This window comes from Pelodiscus sinensis, chromosome 2, assembly GCF_052426305.1.
Source record: "Pelodiscus sinensis isolate ZL-2025 chromosome 2, ASM5242630v1, whole genome shotgun sequence".
In the NCBI taxonomy this organism is placed as follows: domain Eukaryota; kingdom Metazoa; phylum Chordata; order Testudines; family Trionychidae; genus Pelodiscus; species Pelodiscus sinensis.
This window is the reverse complement of record NC_143053.1, coordinates 89,219,231-89,236,284: the sequence shown is the minus strand read 5'-3', so window position 1 is coordinate 89,236,284 and position 17,054 is coordinate 89,219,231. Positions and strand designations below refer to the sequence as shown.

At 41.0% G+C, this 17,054-nt stretch overlaps 1 protein-coding gene across 2 annotated transcripts in view; it reads left to right on the top strand.

Annotated features, from left to right (window-relative positions):
- Positions 1-17,054, top strand: part of SPIRE1 (spire type actin nucleation factor 1) — a 200,547-nt gene that overhangs the window by 122,175 nt on the left and 61,318 nt on the right. For both annotated transcript variants that reach the window (XM_089776314.1, XM_075921001.2), the window contains exon 4: positions 7,097-7,222. In XM_089776314.1, the coding sequence (XP_089632440.1) occupies positions 7,097-7,222 (126 nt within the window). The remainder of the gene's footprint in view (positions 1-7,096; positions 7,223-17,054) is intronic.

Below are 17,054 nucleotides of genomic sequence, written 5' to 3'. Positions count from 1 at the left end.
ATTTGGTTTAGCTCTTGGCAGAATACATTCAAATCGATTCTTGGGTTGTGATTTCTTTTAACACTAGATAAGCTTAATGCACATTGTTTCTTGGTCAATTGAGGATGAATCCCAGAGAGGAGCTGGCAAGGGTCTGATATTTACATAATGTCTGTTTTCTGTGACCTATGAAACAGTCTAATCTTCTCAGTGATGTAAGCAAAAATTGAATGCTTTGAGTCAATCCGCTCTAGATAGATTCAGGAAGAAACTCCTTTATAATAAAGGACAAGTTAAAAATAGAAGTGCTTGTTGATTCAGTTAGTAGGTGCTTTTTAATGACTGGTAATATATTATTCCACCATTTTTCCCGTTATATAAAAACAGAGTGATTTTTTTTTGAATGTACACTTTGGTACAGTTCCAGAAAACAGAACAAACAACCCTTGTATTGAACTCGGGACACTGTTAGAACATTCTCTCCCTTCAAGATAGGCTTGAACGGCAGCATGAGGGGGGAAAAGACATGCAGAAGAATCACTAAAGCACCCTACCCAGCTACTGTACAAAATCACAGTTTCAGCTGGAGAGTTCTGAATGAATTGAAAGATTTGAAGCAAAGGTTTGAAGATCCTATTGAAATAATTGTGGATTGCTATGGCATGCTAAAGTCTAAGGGTTTTTTTCCACGGCTGCCTCATTTTTTTGGCTCTTTAAATATATCAACTGTATTGATGCTAAATAGTTGTATGTTAGGTATGTTACAGAAAACACATTTTAAAACAAAAAATAGATTTAAAGGTTTGGAAAAAGGATAGATACCATCCTTAACCTTGAATTTCAAGGCATTTCATATTTTATTCACTTCGTGCCTAGATTTTGCAACGCAGCTATGTGTAAAATCATCAGTTGTTTAGAAATCTTAATAATATGTATTGGTAGTAAGACTGAATAGAGTTGTGGTTTCACCATGACTATTTACGTTTATGCTAAACCGTCTTACTTTGCTCATCTGAAGAAGTGGATTTTGCCCACGAAAGCTCATGATACTGTATATATTTTTGTTAGTCTCTAAGGTGCCAGAGGACTACTTGTTCATCTTACTTGATGCTTACTTTATTGTTATTTATGTAATGACTTGAGAAAACGGATAATTCAGAGCTTGATTTTCAGACATTTGTAGTCAATGGGAACTGCAGTCCCCTAATGTGTACTTCTCCATTCTTCCCTTGCAAAATAGGCCCACACCAAACAATTCTTTTAGTGTGATCCCTTTTCTCACAATTTTAATAGCAAGTGTTTAATTCAATTTTTGATTGCTTAATTTTGTATTCAGTAATAGATAGTATCCATCCCATGTACAAACCTGCTAGTTAACCATTTTTGGATCTGTCTGAATATTTTATGCCAATTGCCTCTAACATACAGGCAGTCCCCGGGTTACATGGATCCGACTTACATCGGATCCCTACTTACAAACGGGGTGAGGCAACCCTGCACTAGCTGCTTCTCCCCAGCAGACCAGGCAGACGCGAAGCTAGCGGCCCCTCTTCCCCCCCCCCAGCAGACCAGGGAGATGCGGAGCGGCTTTTCTCAGCAGACACCTCAGCTTGAGAATAAAGGACTGAGGGAAGTGAGGTGTGGGAGAATAAAACTGAGCTCTGGAGAAATGTTTGGCTAGAGTTTCCCCTACAATATGTACAAGTTCCGACTTACATACAAATTCAACTTAAGAACAAACCTACAGTCCCTATCTTGTACATAACCCGGGGACTGCCTGTACTTCCAAATAAAATAAGAAGATGTTGTCAGTACAGAATTCTGTGTGGTCTGAACAAAAATCAAATCTTAGGGTACGTCTAGACAACATGCCTCTGTCGCCAGAGGCATGTAGATAAGGCTACCAGGCATAGGAAAATGAAGCGGCGATTTAAATAATCGCCGCTTCATTTAAATTTACATGGTTGCCGCGCTGAGCCGACAAACAGCTGATCAGCTGTTTGTCGGCTGTGCAAGGTAGTCTGGACGCGTGGGTGTCAACATCAAAGGCATTTGTCGACCACCCAGGTGTACCTCATACCAGGAGGTATACCTGGGTGGTCGACAAATGCCTTTGATGTCGACACCCGCGCGCCCAGACTACCGCGCTGAGCCGACACACAGCTGATCAGCTGTTTGTCGGCTCAGTGCGGCAGCCATGTAAATTTAAATGAAGCGGCGATTATTTAAATTGCCGCTTCATTTTCCTATGCCTGGTAGCCTAATCTACATGCCTCTGGCGACAGAGGCATGTAGTCTAGATGTACCCTTAATCTCTGCTCTAAACATTTACACTGATTTAGGATCTAGCTTTAGATTTATCATTATGCGTGTGTCGGTGGCATTCTTATTCATCTTGGTTACATATTGAAAAGCCAAACATACTGAAGAGGCTAATATTAACTGACAGGTCAGATGAGTTACTTCATTATTAAGTAAGGAGAGGATAAATGAACCATTCTAAAACGTTTACAAGTTTGACACCTTGAATAGAAGTTTAAACAAAGACCTGACCTGGACAGGCCGCTATTTTCCACATCCTAATGACATAAAATGCTAAGCACTGGGTACTTAGAATATTTATGGCCCATTCCACTAGCCTCATTTAGCATGGACACTCTAAAGGCTATGTCTACAAAGCAGTGTTATTTCAGAGTAACCAACGTTATTCCAAAAAAATATAGTCCATGTCCACAGAGCAAGAAGCTTTTTCTACTTAATGTCAAAATAATGTTGAGCTGGAGGACTTCTTACTCCGACTCCTGTAACCTACATTTTACGAGGAGTAAGGGAAGTTGGGAAGAGTGCTCTTTCTCGGACTTCCTGCTGTGTAGACAGCGCCAAAAGTCTAAATAAGCTATTTTGACTTAAGCTACGCAATTGACGTAACTCAAATTCCATAACTTATTTCAGCTTTAGCCCTGCTGTGTAGACACGCCCTAATTGACATTTTTTCTCCATTTTTTCCCTTTCTCTTTCCTTCCCCATTCTCTCTCTTTCTCTACTGTTTATTTGCAACCTGGACCCCTTTACTTCATTCACCTGAAGAAGTGGGTTGTGCCCACGAAAGCTCATGATACCGTCTACATTTTTTGTTAGTCTCTAAGGTGCTGCAGAACTATTTACTGTTTTTTGAGTTTTTTAATTCTAAAACAGTTAGAATTTGGCCAGTTTCCATTAGATAGAGCCTTCTCATTAAATAATTCATAAGTATTTAGCTTTCATGGTTCCTGTGTTTGTTCTACAGGTTGTCAATATAGGGTGGGTTGGATTGCACCTTTTCTTCTCCTTGTTGAGGTATAGTCTCTTCATACTAGTTGATGGAGAAGAAGACTCTATTTTGCTATGGAATTTGTTATTGTTATTATTCAGCAATTAAGTTTAATGAAAGAATCACACTCTGCAACTTACTTTTAAATTTGATTATAAATTTTAAAAGCACTTATAAAAATAAGACAAAAATGTTTTTGATTGTGTGCCTTATACTCATAAAAATGTCTTAACATTGATTTTGTTTAAATTTCTTGCTCATGAACAAGCCATAGCCAAGCATAGTGAGGACAAGCAGGAAGTTAATTTTTTCACTTTTATAGATCTGCCATTGTATCTCAGTCTTGAAACCCTTGCCAACCCAGTTATAATTTTCTGTTGATCAGAAATGTAAAGTTGTGAAGGGCCTTAAAGATGAGGACAGGACATTTGAAATAGAAGTGGTGGAAAAAGAGAGATCCAGTGAGGGAATATTCAAAGGGACAATGTGCCAGGATCAAGAGGCAGGAGAGAGTGTCGTGGGTAGACTTGATGGAGCAATGTGGTATCAGAGAGACCAGGAAAAGGAAGATTGCAATAATCAAAATAAGGTACTAGTAGGCCCAGACTTTTAGCTGTGTGGATAGAGGTGAAAAGTTAGAGCCTATACATTTATGGAGGAAGAAGTGACAAGGTTTGGATATTGTTTGGGAATGGACAGTGGAAGAAGTCAAAGATAACATACATGTGATAGGCCTTAGTGTAATTGTATAATGACCAGTTGCTTATCAAATGTCCACTATAGTAAAAGACATATTTAGACAAATGTACTAGTAAACTAATAAAGAGCTCCTCTGTTACTATGTCTCAAAAGATAAGTTTAATTCTGGAAAGCTTCTAGCATAGCCAGTGATTTTTCCTCTGCCTGTTCTTTCCTTTATGAATAGTGAACAACTCTATAAAACCACTAGTAAAAAACCTTAAAGCCGGCATTAAAGTTGTTTTTTCTGATTGGGTGTCTATGTGCAATAATGTGTTATGGCTGTTTTAGTTTATTTTGTTTTGATAATTTAACATATATTTTATGGTGAATAGATTGTAGGCACAATTTCACAAATATTTGTTCTGTCTATTTATTATAGACTTCTGTAGAGAATACCTTAGGCACATCGTGGTGGCAATAATATTAAGAACATAAGAACAGCCATACTGGGTCAGACCGAAAGTCCATCTAGCCCAGTATCCTGTCTGCTGACAGTGGCCAGTGCCAGGTGCCCCAGAGGGGGTGGACCGAAGACAATGATCAAGCAATTTGTTTCCTGCCATCCTCCTCCAGCCTTTGACAGGCAGAGGCCAGGGGCACCATTCCTTACCCCCTGGCTAATAGTCTTCTAAGGACCTAACCTCCATGAATTTATCTAGCTCTTTTTTAAACTCTGTTATAGTCCTAGCCTTCACAGCCTCCTCTGGCAAGGAGTTCCACAGGTTGACGGTGTGCTATGTGAAGAAGAACTTTTATTTTATTAGTTTTAAACTTGCTACCCATTCATTTCATTTGGTGTCCTCTAGTTCTTATATTATGGGAACAAGTAAATAACTTTTCTTTATTCAGCCTCTCCACACCACTCATCACTTTATATACCTCTATCATATCCCCCCTCAGTCTCCTCTTTTCTAAACTGAAAAGTCCTAGTCTCTTTAGCCTCTCCTCAGATGGGACCCATTCCAAACCCCTAATCATTTTAGTTGCTCTTATTAAAGATGCTTGACCAGATTTAACTCAGGTGTAAACCATAGAAATTACTACTGTTTATATAAGTACTCAATGGGCCCCATGTATGCTAGCATTACTCGTAAAGGTTAATGTGTTTAGGTCCAGATCTTGTAACTGAATCTGTATGGGTTGACTTCCAAGAGGTTTTATATGGTACCTGGGGTCTGCCTACTCAGATTCATTTGCAAGACAGGAATCTTAGAGATTGATACAGTAGTCCTCATCAGCTGGGAAAAACTCAGTTTACTTCAGGGAGATTTTTGTTTGAGCAGGGAATATGGGTTTCTTAATAATAATATAGTAATAAATCTCAAAGATGTTCTAAGAGAGGCTAAATACCCTGTTTTCAGATGAAGAAATGACTGCAGCTGATCTGCCCATTGTGTCAGCCTCCACTATCCACTTGCTGGATTTTTGAAGAAGCACCTTCATGCTTTTCCTATGTTGCCCTCATGCCTGGGAGTTGCTCTCTGTAAATGTCCACAAAATTAATTAATTATTGTCCTTCAAAGCTCTCGATGAGGCCTAGAAAAAACTTAGGCTGCTAGTGAGCTGAGACCATTGCTTAGAAGACTGACCAGTGTTCTCATTGTTTCCTTATACAGTCCTGTCTGTCTGTAGCCAATTGTTGTTTTTTGTCTTTTACTCAGATCATAAGCTGTTGGGGCAGGAACAGGACTATCTTTTAGTACCCCACCTAGCACAGTGGGTCCATGATTCCTGACTAGAACTTTAGGTGGTATGATAATACGAATTAGTAATAATAAGGTTACATGTTTTATCTGAGGTCAGATGGCAATTATTTAGCAAAGTGAGGATAAAACCTTACTCTCCTCCATTACTCTGTCCAGTAATGGCTCCCTTAAACATATAAGCAGTTTTGTGAGAACTTTCCATCGCTCATATTTCTGGCCAAAAGTGACTTGTTCTGTTTCTATTAATTTTGGTGGTTATCATGTATGCACATCTAGAAGCGGAATTTAGCACTCAGTAATTGAACAGATATTCCAGAGTGTTCAGTGCCCATAGATCTGTCAGTCGATAGTTTACTATTTATTTATTTTTATCAAATTGAGTGTGCTTCTAGGAATATTAGTGGATGTTTGCTTTAATGCAGGTCTAACTTAAAGCATACTCACACACAAGTTTGTTTCTCAATCTCCTGTTATTTACTTTTAAACTATGCGAACCAGTAGAAATAGGCTGAGTGGGAATTTTATCTTCTGTTTTCTAGTCAGTTTACATTGAGACTCTGTATTAGACTATCATATAAATCCTTGAAGAATTTGGCCCTTTAATTTGTTTTGTTAGGGAACTTTTTTTTTCTTGACAATTAAAATGCTTTCACTTTTAAAAGCTCATGACATACCCAGAAACAAATTATATTTAGAAACAATTTTTCTATTGTCAGATACATTGAATGTGTTTTTCTTTCTTCTTTCTTTATTACTAGAAACATCATTTGCATGAGCACAAAATATTTGTTTCATAGTTAATCTTTTCCTGGTGCTCATTTAAAACTGTAACCGTCTTTGTGCAATCAATGCGTTGCTATGAAGACAATTATTATATTATATACCAACAACCATGACCTTGGAAGAGAGAAATGTCTGAGGATCAACAATTCCATTTTCAGTTAAATATCCTAATATTTGATTTTTAAAAGTGAAGGGGAGAAAAATAATATAAAAGATAAACTGCCTCCAGACAGATTGTGTTTCAGAGTTTTCCAGGAAGTGATAGCATCTTTTTAAGTATCTCACAATGTCTTCTTCACTCTCTGAACTTTTCCTACAAAAAATGAAAAAACAGCAGAAAAATAGAAAAATGTACCCTATTTGTTGCCTAAACTCAAGTGTCTCACATATAGTATTTCTTGTCCTCTAAATATTCGATTGCATCTCTGTGTTGTGTTACAGAATCTTGAAAACAATGTAAAATAGAGAGTCATTGGTTAAAATAATTGACATACATATGTACAGAGAACGTTTGCATGCTATGCCGTAAGCTGTGGTCTATGTGTGTATAGATAACGATTTTTATTTTCCTCCCTAGTTATGTGCTGCCCATCTAACAACCCGATCAGAGGCGCCAAACCACTATCAGGCAGTATGTCGGGCACTATTTGCTGAAACAATGGAGTTGTACACATTCCTGGCCAAAATTAAAAGTGCAAAAGAGGTAAGCATTCAGAGAGAATTCTGCATTACTAATTTGGTTACTAGGTTACTAATTTGGTAGACCAGGGGCCATCTTTCCTCCTCTGAAAACCTGAAAAGGAGTAGTACAGTAAACTTCCAATAATCCGGCACCTTTAGGACCCAGGGGTGCCGGATTATCAGAAGGGGGGGCTATGAGGGGTCTGGAGTGGGGTGGGAGGGGATGCCACCCCAGACCCCTCATAGCCCCCCCTTACGATAGTCAGGCTTTGCCCCAGGAGTCCCTGATTCAGCCGCTGCTGGTCAGTTTCAGCAGCAGCTGAATTGGGGATGCCTGCAATAGAGCAGCTGGGTTGCTGCCGGGTTGGTCCCGCAGCACCGGCGCTACGGCACCAACCCAGCAGCACTCCAGCTGCTCTTGGGGACGCCTGGGACAGAGCAGCTGGGGTACTGCCTGGTTGGTCCCGTAGTGCTGCCCCTCGGGGCTGCGGGACCAACCCGGCAGCACCCCAGCTGCTCTTGGGGACGCCTGGGGCAGAGCAGCTGGGGTCCTGCCGGGTTGGTCCCGCAGCGCCGAGGGGCGGCACTACAAGACCAACCCGGCAGCACCCCAGCTGCTCTGCCCCAGTGTCCGGATTCGGCCTGCTGGTGAAACTGACGCTGCTGGTCAGTTTCAGCAGCGGCTGAATCCCGACGCCTGGGGAAAGCAGCTGGGGTGCTGCCGGGTTGGTCCCGTAGCGCTGCCCCTCGGCGCTGCGGGACCAACCTGGCAGCACCCCAGCTGCTCTGCCCCAGGGGTCCCCGATTCAGCCGCTGCTGAAACGGACCAGCGGCTGATTCCAGGAAGCCCGGGGCAGAGCAGCTTTGCCCTGGGCTTCCTGGAATCAGCCGCTGATTTTTCAGCAGCGGCTGAATCAGGGACCCCTGGGGCAGAGCAGCTGGGGTCCTGCCGGGTAGGTCCCGCAGTGCCGTCCTTTGGCACTGCAGGACCAACCCGGCAGCACTCCAGCTACTCTGCCCCAGGCGTCCCCAAGAGCAGCTGGGATGCTGCCGGGTTGGTCCCGCAGTCCTGAGGGGCAGTGCTACCAGACCAACCCAGCAGCACCCCAGCTGCTCTGCTCCCGGCTTCCCCAATTCAGCTGCTGGTCAGTTTCAGCAGCAGCTGAATGGAGGAAGCCTGTCCGGCTGCCCCAGCACTTCCGGGTTCCTGATGGTGCCGGACCATCAGGAGTCCCGGAGCATTGGATGCCGGACTAATGGAGTTTTACTGAATTAGTAGTGTAGGAGCGGGAGCAAGGTCAACAAACTAATAAGTGTGTAAAATTACCAAATTCCCCAGAAAAACACTACAGTGGAATAAGATTTAAATTTTAAAGAGTTCAATTTATTTTAGGGTAGGTTGGATAAATCAGGGCTTATACTGTCTCAAAGGGGTAGCTATGTTGCTCTGTAACTTTAAAAAAAAAGAGTAATCCTGTAGCACCTTAGAGACTAACAACAATATGTAATTAATTAAAACAATTAAATAATTAATAAAACCATAAAATAATTAGCCAGCCAGAATCCTAATTAATTATGGAAAAAAACTGCTGCTATTTCATAATATTTTTAAGAACGTACTCTGTCTCCCTATCTGATCTCACACCGGCTAATGTTTCTTGGCTACATTCTGCTCTCTCTCTTTTTCTCTATCATGTCCCCTCTTATAAATCTCTCTTCTCCATATATAGTTCCGTATTTTTCACTCTCTCCATGAAAGAAAGTCTCTCTTTGCTTGTAAGAGGTTTTGTCAGCACTCATCTGAGATAACACGTGTAATTCAACTGTTGGCTGCATCACTTGTGAATAAATGCAGTCAGCTCAAAAACACAATATAGCCTCCATACTATATGAAGCATTTTACATGCACATCTAGTGACAAATAGAAGATAGTGGGAGGGGCCCTAAAACATTTAATTGACTTGTGCTTGGGTTGAACATAACCTATGAGATACGAAGACACTATTCTAGGTAGGGGAACAGCCAGCAATGTCCCCATACAAACTAGTGGGAGCTTCACCCCTCCACGCCATAAAAGGCACCTGCGGGAACAGGTCTTCAGGGGGCTAGGGCAGGGGTGGGAAACCTCAGGCCTAAGGGCCGGATGTGGCCCCCATCTTGCCTAGATCTGGCCCCCAAGGCTCAGCATATTTCTCCTTTTCAGTCGGGGGCTACTCACTTGTGTGTGGTCCCCAACTGATTTTTCAGTAGGTCAGCAGCCCCTGACCCAAAAAAGGTTCCCCACCATGGGATAGGGCTTCCAAACTCCCTAGCCTGCTGCTTCTGCTTTTGGGCTCTTAGGGCTCTCAGGGCTGCTGGGGGAAGAAGAGGAAATATTGCTGGTTTCCCTCTTCAAGCACAGTGGGCTCTTATTTATCACAATAAGTTCATGCATCCAGAGTCCTTGCATATGTACTGAACCCCTCTGCTCCACCCCCGCAGCCTGTACCCCAAACCTTTCATCTCTGGCCCCACCCCATAGCCCACACACCCAGACATGGCATTCATCCCCCTCCTTAGCCCCTTGTCCCTGAGGCCTCACCCTGGATGGAGCCTGCACTCTAGTCAAACGATATCACTGTGCTGTGTCATGGGCATCAACAATTTTCTACAACTGGATCACAAGAAAAAAAGTTTGAAAACCACTGGGTTACATTGTGGCTTATGCCCTAAAGTATGAGGTTTAGTAATCCTTCCAAAATTAATTATGACAATTCTGTCCTTGTTAGCCATATAAAAGTATCCAATCCTTTGTTGACTGTTTCTATGTTCTTGTCCTGGAGCACTTCTTGTGGCAATGAAATCCAGCCTAATTACACAATATATGAAAAAGTGTTTCCTTTTATTTATTTTGAATATGTTACTTTTTCATTTCATGGATTGTCTCCTTGTTCCCTTGGGCAAGGGGAACAGATGCTCCTGATCTGTCTTGTTTATGCCATTAATTATTTAATGTATTTTATCATTGTTTTATATCATTTGTTTGTAAACTAGACAGTCAATCTTTTCTATATCTCTGTATTTATTTTAAACTCTCTTCATCTGAAAAGGTTCTTCTGTAAACCTTTATTTAAACAAATAAGTAGAAAGAAAATCTATTCTTTTGCCTCTTTATGTTTTTTTCTGTTTCATTTCAAGTAAAGATTCTAATGAGTCAGTTAATAAAACAGCAAGTTGTTAATAATTTTTGTATATTCAGGAATACATCTGATAATAGAATGCTGTGATCTAAGTCATCTTTGAGCGTGTTTCTTCTTAGCAGTGTTTGGATCATTTATTTACAAAACTAGAGACTAAGTCCTCAGCCAATTTGTCCTTAGTAGTCCATTGTTCAGAAAAGCTATTAAAAACTGCTACACAGAACGTATGCTCTGAAAGCACAATTTAGTGTACCCTAACCTCTTCATTAAGAAAATAACCTTCTTCCTGTACAATAAAATGAATTCCTTTAAGGTTATTCTTCTATTTAGTCTGATTCGCAAGGATTGGAGTAGACTTTGCTGTTGGCATGCCATATGCATAAAAACTCAACATCATCCTAGTTAAAATTGCCAACTATTTAACAGTGGTGGAACTTACACGTAAAATAAAAGCATTCTACCCACTTTATTATTGTTTACTTAAACTGTTTTTGGGCACTGGGCAATGTGTGTTATGCATTTTTTCTGGGTTGGGCCTCATTTGAAAGAATGCTGTGTGCTTGCTCTGAAACTCATTGCATTGCTGCATGTAACTATGTAAATACCTTGTTCACCACTTCCCTGGATGTGACATTCCTCTGGTTACTAAATGGACCACTGAACTGCTATGTCCCTTCAACTCCCCAGGCTGGTATCCTTCTTACATTGCTTCACTAGTGAAATGAAGCCTCTCCAGACTCTGCTCACACAGAGACATTAGCATGCAGAGTCACTCCCAGCAAAGTTACACGAATGCTTTCTCAGCCACCAACAAACTGTGTGTAGTGTGACACCTGCTAATTCTTATCCACAGTCTTGTATCCCAGAGACGTGTCTTGCACTGTTCAGCTCACTACTGAACAAACCAAGCTTGTTAAATCAGTCATTTCGTCAAAGGAAATTACTGTGCCCTAGCCTTTATAAACCTGAGTAGAGATTCCAGAAACACTTCAACCAAACACATTGGTTTAGATAAATCAATAAAACGTGTATTTACTAGAGAAAGATATATTTAAAGCCATTATAAGTGACAAAGGAATAAAAGTTGGAGTTGGTTAAAGAAGAAGTAAAAGATAAACCACAATCTAATTCCTAAATTTTACCAAGCTAAAAGGCTTTGGAAGTAAAAAGGTTTCTCATCCAAAAGCTTAGAGCAGTTCATACTACCTGGAATGCTTTCCAGCTTAGACCCCTCCATCTCTCACACGCAGAGCTCAGGGATGCATGAATTGTCTTTCAGGTCAGCTTGCTGCTGTGAAGAGAGATGAGGGAGGAGAGGTGAGGACTAGGTCACTGTCTCTTCTTTTTATATTCTGACCCATTATTCTGAAAAAGTCTTTGCTGTGTCATGGGGTCAGCAGTTCCATTGTGTATGTGTAAGCTTTACTTCAGGTAAGTTGTAAATATCTTTACAACTTTCCTGCTGGTGAATTTCTGATCAAACAGGTAATGACTTTTTAGCTCCCCGCAGGTATGCAAGTGTTTCTTTGTCTGTGAAAAAAGTAGATTGAGCCTGCTTTTCTTAACTTTTTAACATGCTGCAGTAAAATCATTATTATAAATCTCGTAACTTTACATACAAAGTTGCCACATCTATTTTACGAGAATGATAATGTTGAGTAGGTTATGAGTTTTCCAGTGATATCTCACAAGGTATACTTTATACAATATATCATAATCATAACAGGTGAACCTGGGGAACAAGATATCATATTAAGTATGGGGTGTCACAGTGGATGCAACTGATTTCCTTTCAGACTTGCCATTTAACATCTGTGGCCTTATTTCTTGATGGTGGATTGATTTTACCAATAAAATGGGTGAAAAAAGAAATCCCTCATTTTGTAGCTTTTGCTCATCAAGGCCTAGATTTCCTAAAGGTATTTAGGCATTGCTCTGCTCAGTATTGAAGTTCCTAGTTGATTTAGTAGCCTAAAGATGTGTCTATATAAAAGAGACAAACCCATGTCTGGACCATACCAGCTGACTTGGGCTCAAGGAAGGAGTTCAGGCTACAGGGCTATTTCATTGCTAGATAAACTTCTGGGCTCAGGCTGGATCCTGAGTTCTGGTGACCCTCCCAACTCACAGGAAGTTTACACTGCAACGAAACAGACTCACAGCGTGACCCATGCAAACCAGAGTTGGCTGGCCTGGGCTTTCTAGTTGCTGAGTAGAAACCCCCTGAATCTCATTTTCAAAAGTGACAGACGTAGGTGCCTGTGTCTTACAGAAAGTCCATGGGTCTCAGGCACTTTTGAAATATGTCTTAGGCATCTAAATCAGTTAGGTATTTCATTGCTGAGCAGAGCAACACCTAATACCTTATAAAAATCTGGGCCCATGTCTTTAGCCAATTTAATACCTGACTTGCTCTGTAAGGCTTACCTAGTTAGCTATTGCCCTGATGGCAGCTGAATTGAAGCAAAAACTTAAATACCTTTACACAGTGGGAACTTCTACATGATACTTCTTAGAAAGTCTTTTCAGTGGATATTACCCCTTCTAGCAACATTAAAAAATCAGGCATATGTTACATTCTTTACCATCTGTATTCAGACAGTCTTCATTTCCCCTTTAAAAGTAGTGAATAAATTAAAAATGATTGGCACTTCAGTCAAAAACTTTTTATGGTTATGGCATTCAGTCGCTCTCTCCCCTTTAACAAAGCAGTGTGTAACCTAATATTTAACACCACCAGCGAGGTTTTGTTAATTATGCAATACAATTTTATTAACAGTAAGTGAAACATGTAGATAAGTTGTTTACTCAAACTTAGATCCAAAGAATAATATTTCTTCTGTCCCACACTGTCATCCCATAAAAATTTACCTTGGAGGTTAAGCATTGCTAAATGTTTCTCTGCTTGATCTTCTCTATGAGTTATTGAAGAAATGTCACTAATATCCACCTAAGATCTCAATTTGGAGTCTGTCAGTGCACTTGCTGAATTAATCAGTAAGGGGTCACTTCAAAAAACCCTCTTCCCTCTCTCTCTCCTTGCTAGGGCATGTCTTCTCTTCTCCCACTCTACTGTGTTACCAATAGATGTCTCTGATATGAGATTCAAAAGCAGCACAAAGGATAAGATGTATTTTAGTGGCTGAGTCTGCAAACCTTACTCTCATGAGTAATTCAGTTGACTGAAATGTGAGCAAAGTTTGGAGGCCCAAATCAGGTTAAGGTTAAGTCTGATGTTAAATAATTGTTTATTTAAAATAAACTACAGGTTGAATCTCTCTAGTCTGACACCCTGGGAACCTGAACAGTGCCAAACCAGAGGATTTGCTAAACCATGGGAGGTCGATATTGTCTAGCAGCATTATCAACACTTCATCTGCTTACTGGACCTCTTAGAAGACAGTCATGGGTAAATTACAGCTAGATAACAGCACAGAACACTGAGAGCTAGGACTGGTGGCTGTAAACAAACTTTATAAGACCGCAGGAAATGTGACCACAGCCATGATAAGTGGACATCCAGCTGACTAAAATCATGTTGGATCATGGATGTTGCTGGACCCAAGTGTGCCAGACTAGAGAGGTTCAACCTCATATTTCATCAGAGAAGTCTATTTTATCTGTTTCCCAGTTATCAGTCAGAATCACTTCTATCAATAAAACAATCTCCAAAAAGGATTTTCAAAATCACTGTTTTCCAAGATAGTCCTATATTCTGTGGCTGCGTCTAGACTGGCAAGTTTTTCCGCAAAAGCAGCCGCTTTTACGCAAAAATTTGCCAGCTGTCTACACTGGCTGCTTGATTTTGCACAAAAGCACTAACATTCTACTGTCCAAAATCAGTGCTTCTTGCACAAATGCTTTGACGTTCCCATTTGGGAAAAAGCCCTTTTCCAGAAATGTTTTTGCACAAGAGGGCCAGTATAGCAAGCTAAAAACTGTTTTGCCAAAAAAGCCCTGATGACGAAAATGGCGATCGGGGCTTTCTTGCGCAAAACCGCGTCTAGATTGGCACAAATGCTTTTCCGTAAAAAGTGCTTTTGCGGAAAAACGTCCATGCCAATCTAGATGCCCTTTTCCGCAAATGCTTTTAACAGAAAAACTTTTCCGTTAAAAGCATTTGCAGAAAATCATGTCAGTCTAGACGTAGCCAAAATGTGTAGTCTGAATTTGTTCTTGAATATAGGATTTTTCATTTGGCTATATTACAACACATTTGGTTTGAATGATCCCAGCCTACTAAACAATCATTCTGTATTATTACCTCCTCTTTACTTGCCACTCAGCCATTCTTTGTGTCCACTGCACATTTTATCAGTAGTGATTTTCTGTGTACTTCCAGGTCACTATCATAGTCTTCAATTGTACTGGTCCGCATACCAGTTCCTGCAGAGCCCCACTAAAAATACCTCCATTTGATTTTGGTTTCCCATTGACAGCTAGACAACAGGTAGCAAATTCTTAATCCATTTATCATGTGCTTTAGCACTACACAATGCTAATAATTTTTTAATCAACACATCATGTGGTACTAAGTAAACCACTTTATAAAACCATAAGTATATGACCTACCCCCTGAAGCTTCTCAAATCAGGTGTTTGACAAGACCTATTTTCCATTGAACCATATTGTCTGGCATTAATTATATTCATGTCTTTTAATTCTTTGTCAGTTGAATCCTATATCAGCTTTTCCTTTGTCCATTGTTTTGCCTGGGCTTGGTATGAGGCTAACTAGCATATAATTACCTGGGTCATTTAGGTGTCCTAATTGTCCGGCATCCAGTGGTCCGGCACTCCTGATAGTCTGGCACCAACTGGAACCCGGAAGTGCTCTGGCCAGCCAGACAATTGGAGCTGCTCCACGCTGCTTCCCCAAGTCTGCGGCTGCCGCTGCTGAAACTGATGAGCGGCAGACTTGGGGAAGCCGCAGAGCAGAGCAGCTGGGGTGCTGCTGGGTGCCGAGCAGGGGAGTACAGGGCGGCACTGTGGGACCAACCGGGCAGCACCCCAGCTGCTCTGCCCGCTGTTTTCCCAAGCCCGCCACTTGTCAGTTTCAGCAGCGGCGGACTTGGCGAAGCCATGGGACTGAGCAGCTGGGGTGCTGCCGGGTTGGTCCCACAGCTCCGCTCAGGTGAGGGGCAGCGCTGCGGGACCAACCTGGCAGCATCCCAGCTGCTCTTCCCCATGGCTTCCCCAAGTCGCCGCTGCCGCTTGCAGCCCCAGCTGGCCTGTCGCCGGCAGCTGGGTGGGGCTTCCCCTGCCAACTCCTCCCCCCCCCCGACCCTTCATAATCTCCCTTCCAGAGCACCTCCTGATACTCCGGCATATCCAATAATCTGGCACCCTCTGGGTCCCAAAGGTGCCGGATTACTGGAAGTTTATTGTAGATGGGTGTCTTATTTTTGAAGATGGGCCATCAGTTAGTGAAACCTTTTTTTCCTCCTCCTGATTCTTAGTAGTAAAGAGAGTCAGGTTGGAATTTTAAAACATGGTGGGGGATATTTAGCATTTTTGCCAGTCTTGCTGACTTTGGACATACACCAGCCTAACAAACCATATGTTATGGAATGGAAAGCTTTAATGGTTGCTGAAATGGATAACTGCTGCAGGCATTTATTATTGTTCAGTGTTCAAAGTAAAGGTTACGCAGCTGGAATATGTTATGTTTACTTTGTAAAAATAAGTGAGTATTGAAGAGAATAACAGTATGTCAGCTTGTTCACCAGAGTTAACCTTAGTTATGAGAAACAGGTGGAGAAACAGTTAGGATGATTTTATAATTTTGCAGGCCGTTAGCAAAAGGTTCCAATTTGAGAGAAAACAAGGCATTTACAGTTCACAAAGATTGACCCTGAAATTGTGACCACTACTTTGTGTCTGTTGGAAAAAAGGGTCAATACTCAGACTGAAGTACCAATATAAATGCAGAAGTAAATGTAAATGAGACTTTTCTCTAATATTTTCTCTTTTGGGTAGAGGACTTATTGTTTTCTAAAGTAACAGACTGATATAATTGACAATTGCAAAGCAGATACAAGTTTCCATACACACATTTTTGGTTCCCAATTGTCTATAAACCACCACATCTCGCCGCTGATGGAGATAATGCTAAGTTGTCAGCTCATTGTGTGGTGGTTTAAGGATTCCTATGAATGTTCATTAGGAAATAGATTCAAAGTGCTATGTTTAATACTGTGTAATTTGAACAGTATTCAAATAATGAGCTTAAGGAAGTGTTATTGAGGTAGCACACTGTTCTACCTATGTTTGTGAACCATTTCAAGCACAAACTGAAGCCTAATAAATTTAATTCAAAAGAAATTCATGTGTATATATAATGTGACTCTGCACATGCATTACAATTAAGAACGATGTTAGATTTTTTTCACATGTGCATTATCTTAAATACAGTACAGAATGAGAAGCTACTTCTCCTGGGGATTATGACTTCATGTAAGTTTAAACAACATTTAGCCAGCCCCAGATAGTGAAGGCAGTTACCATGATTTGATGTCATACTGGGAGGATGTATGTAGTGAAGCCCGACAAGGGTCTATCTTAGGTCCAGAGCTTTTCAGTATTTTCATTAATAACCTGGATAATAGAGTGGAGAGTATACTTATATAATTTGCAGATGGAATCAAGATGGAGAGGGGTTAGATCCACTTGGAGG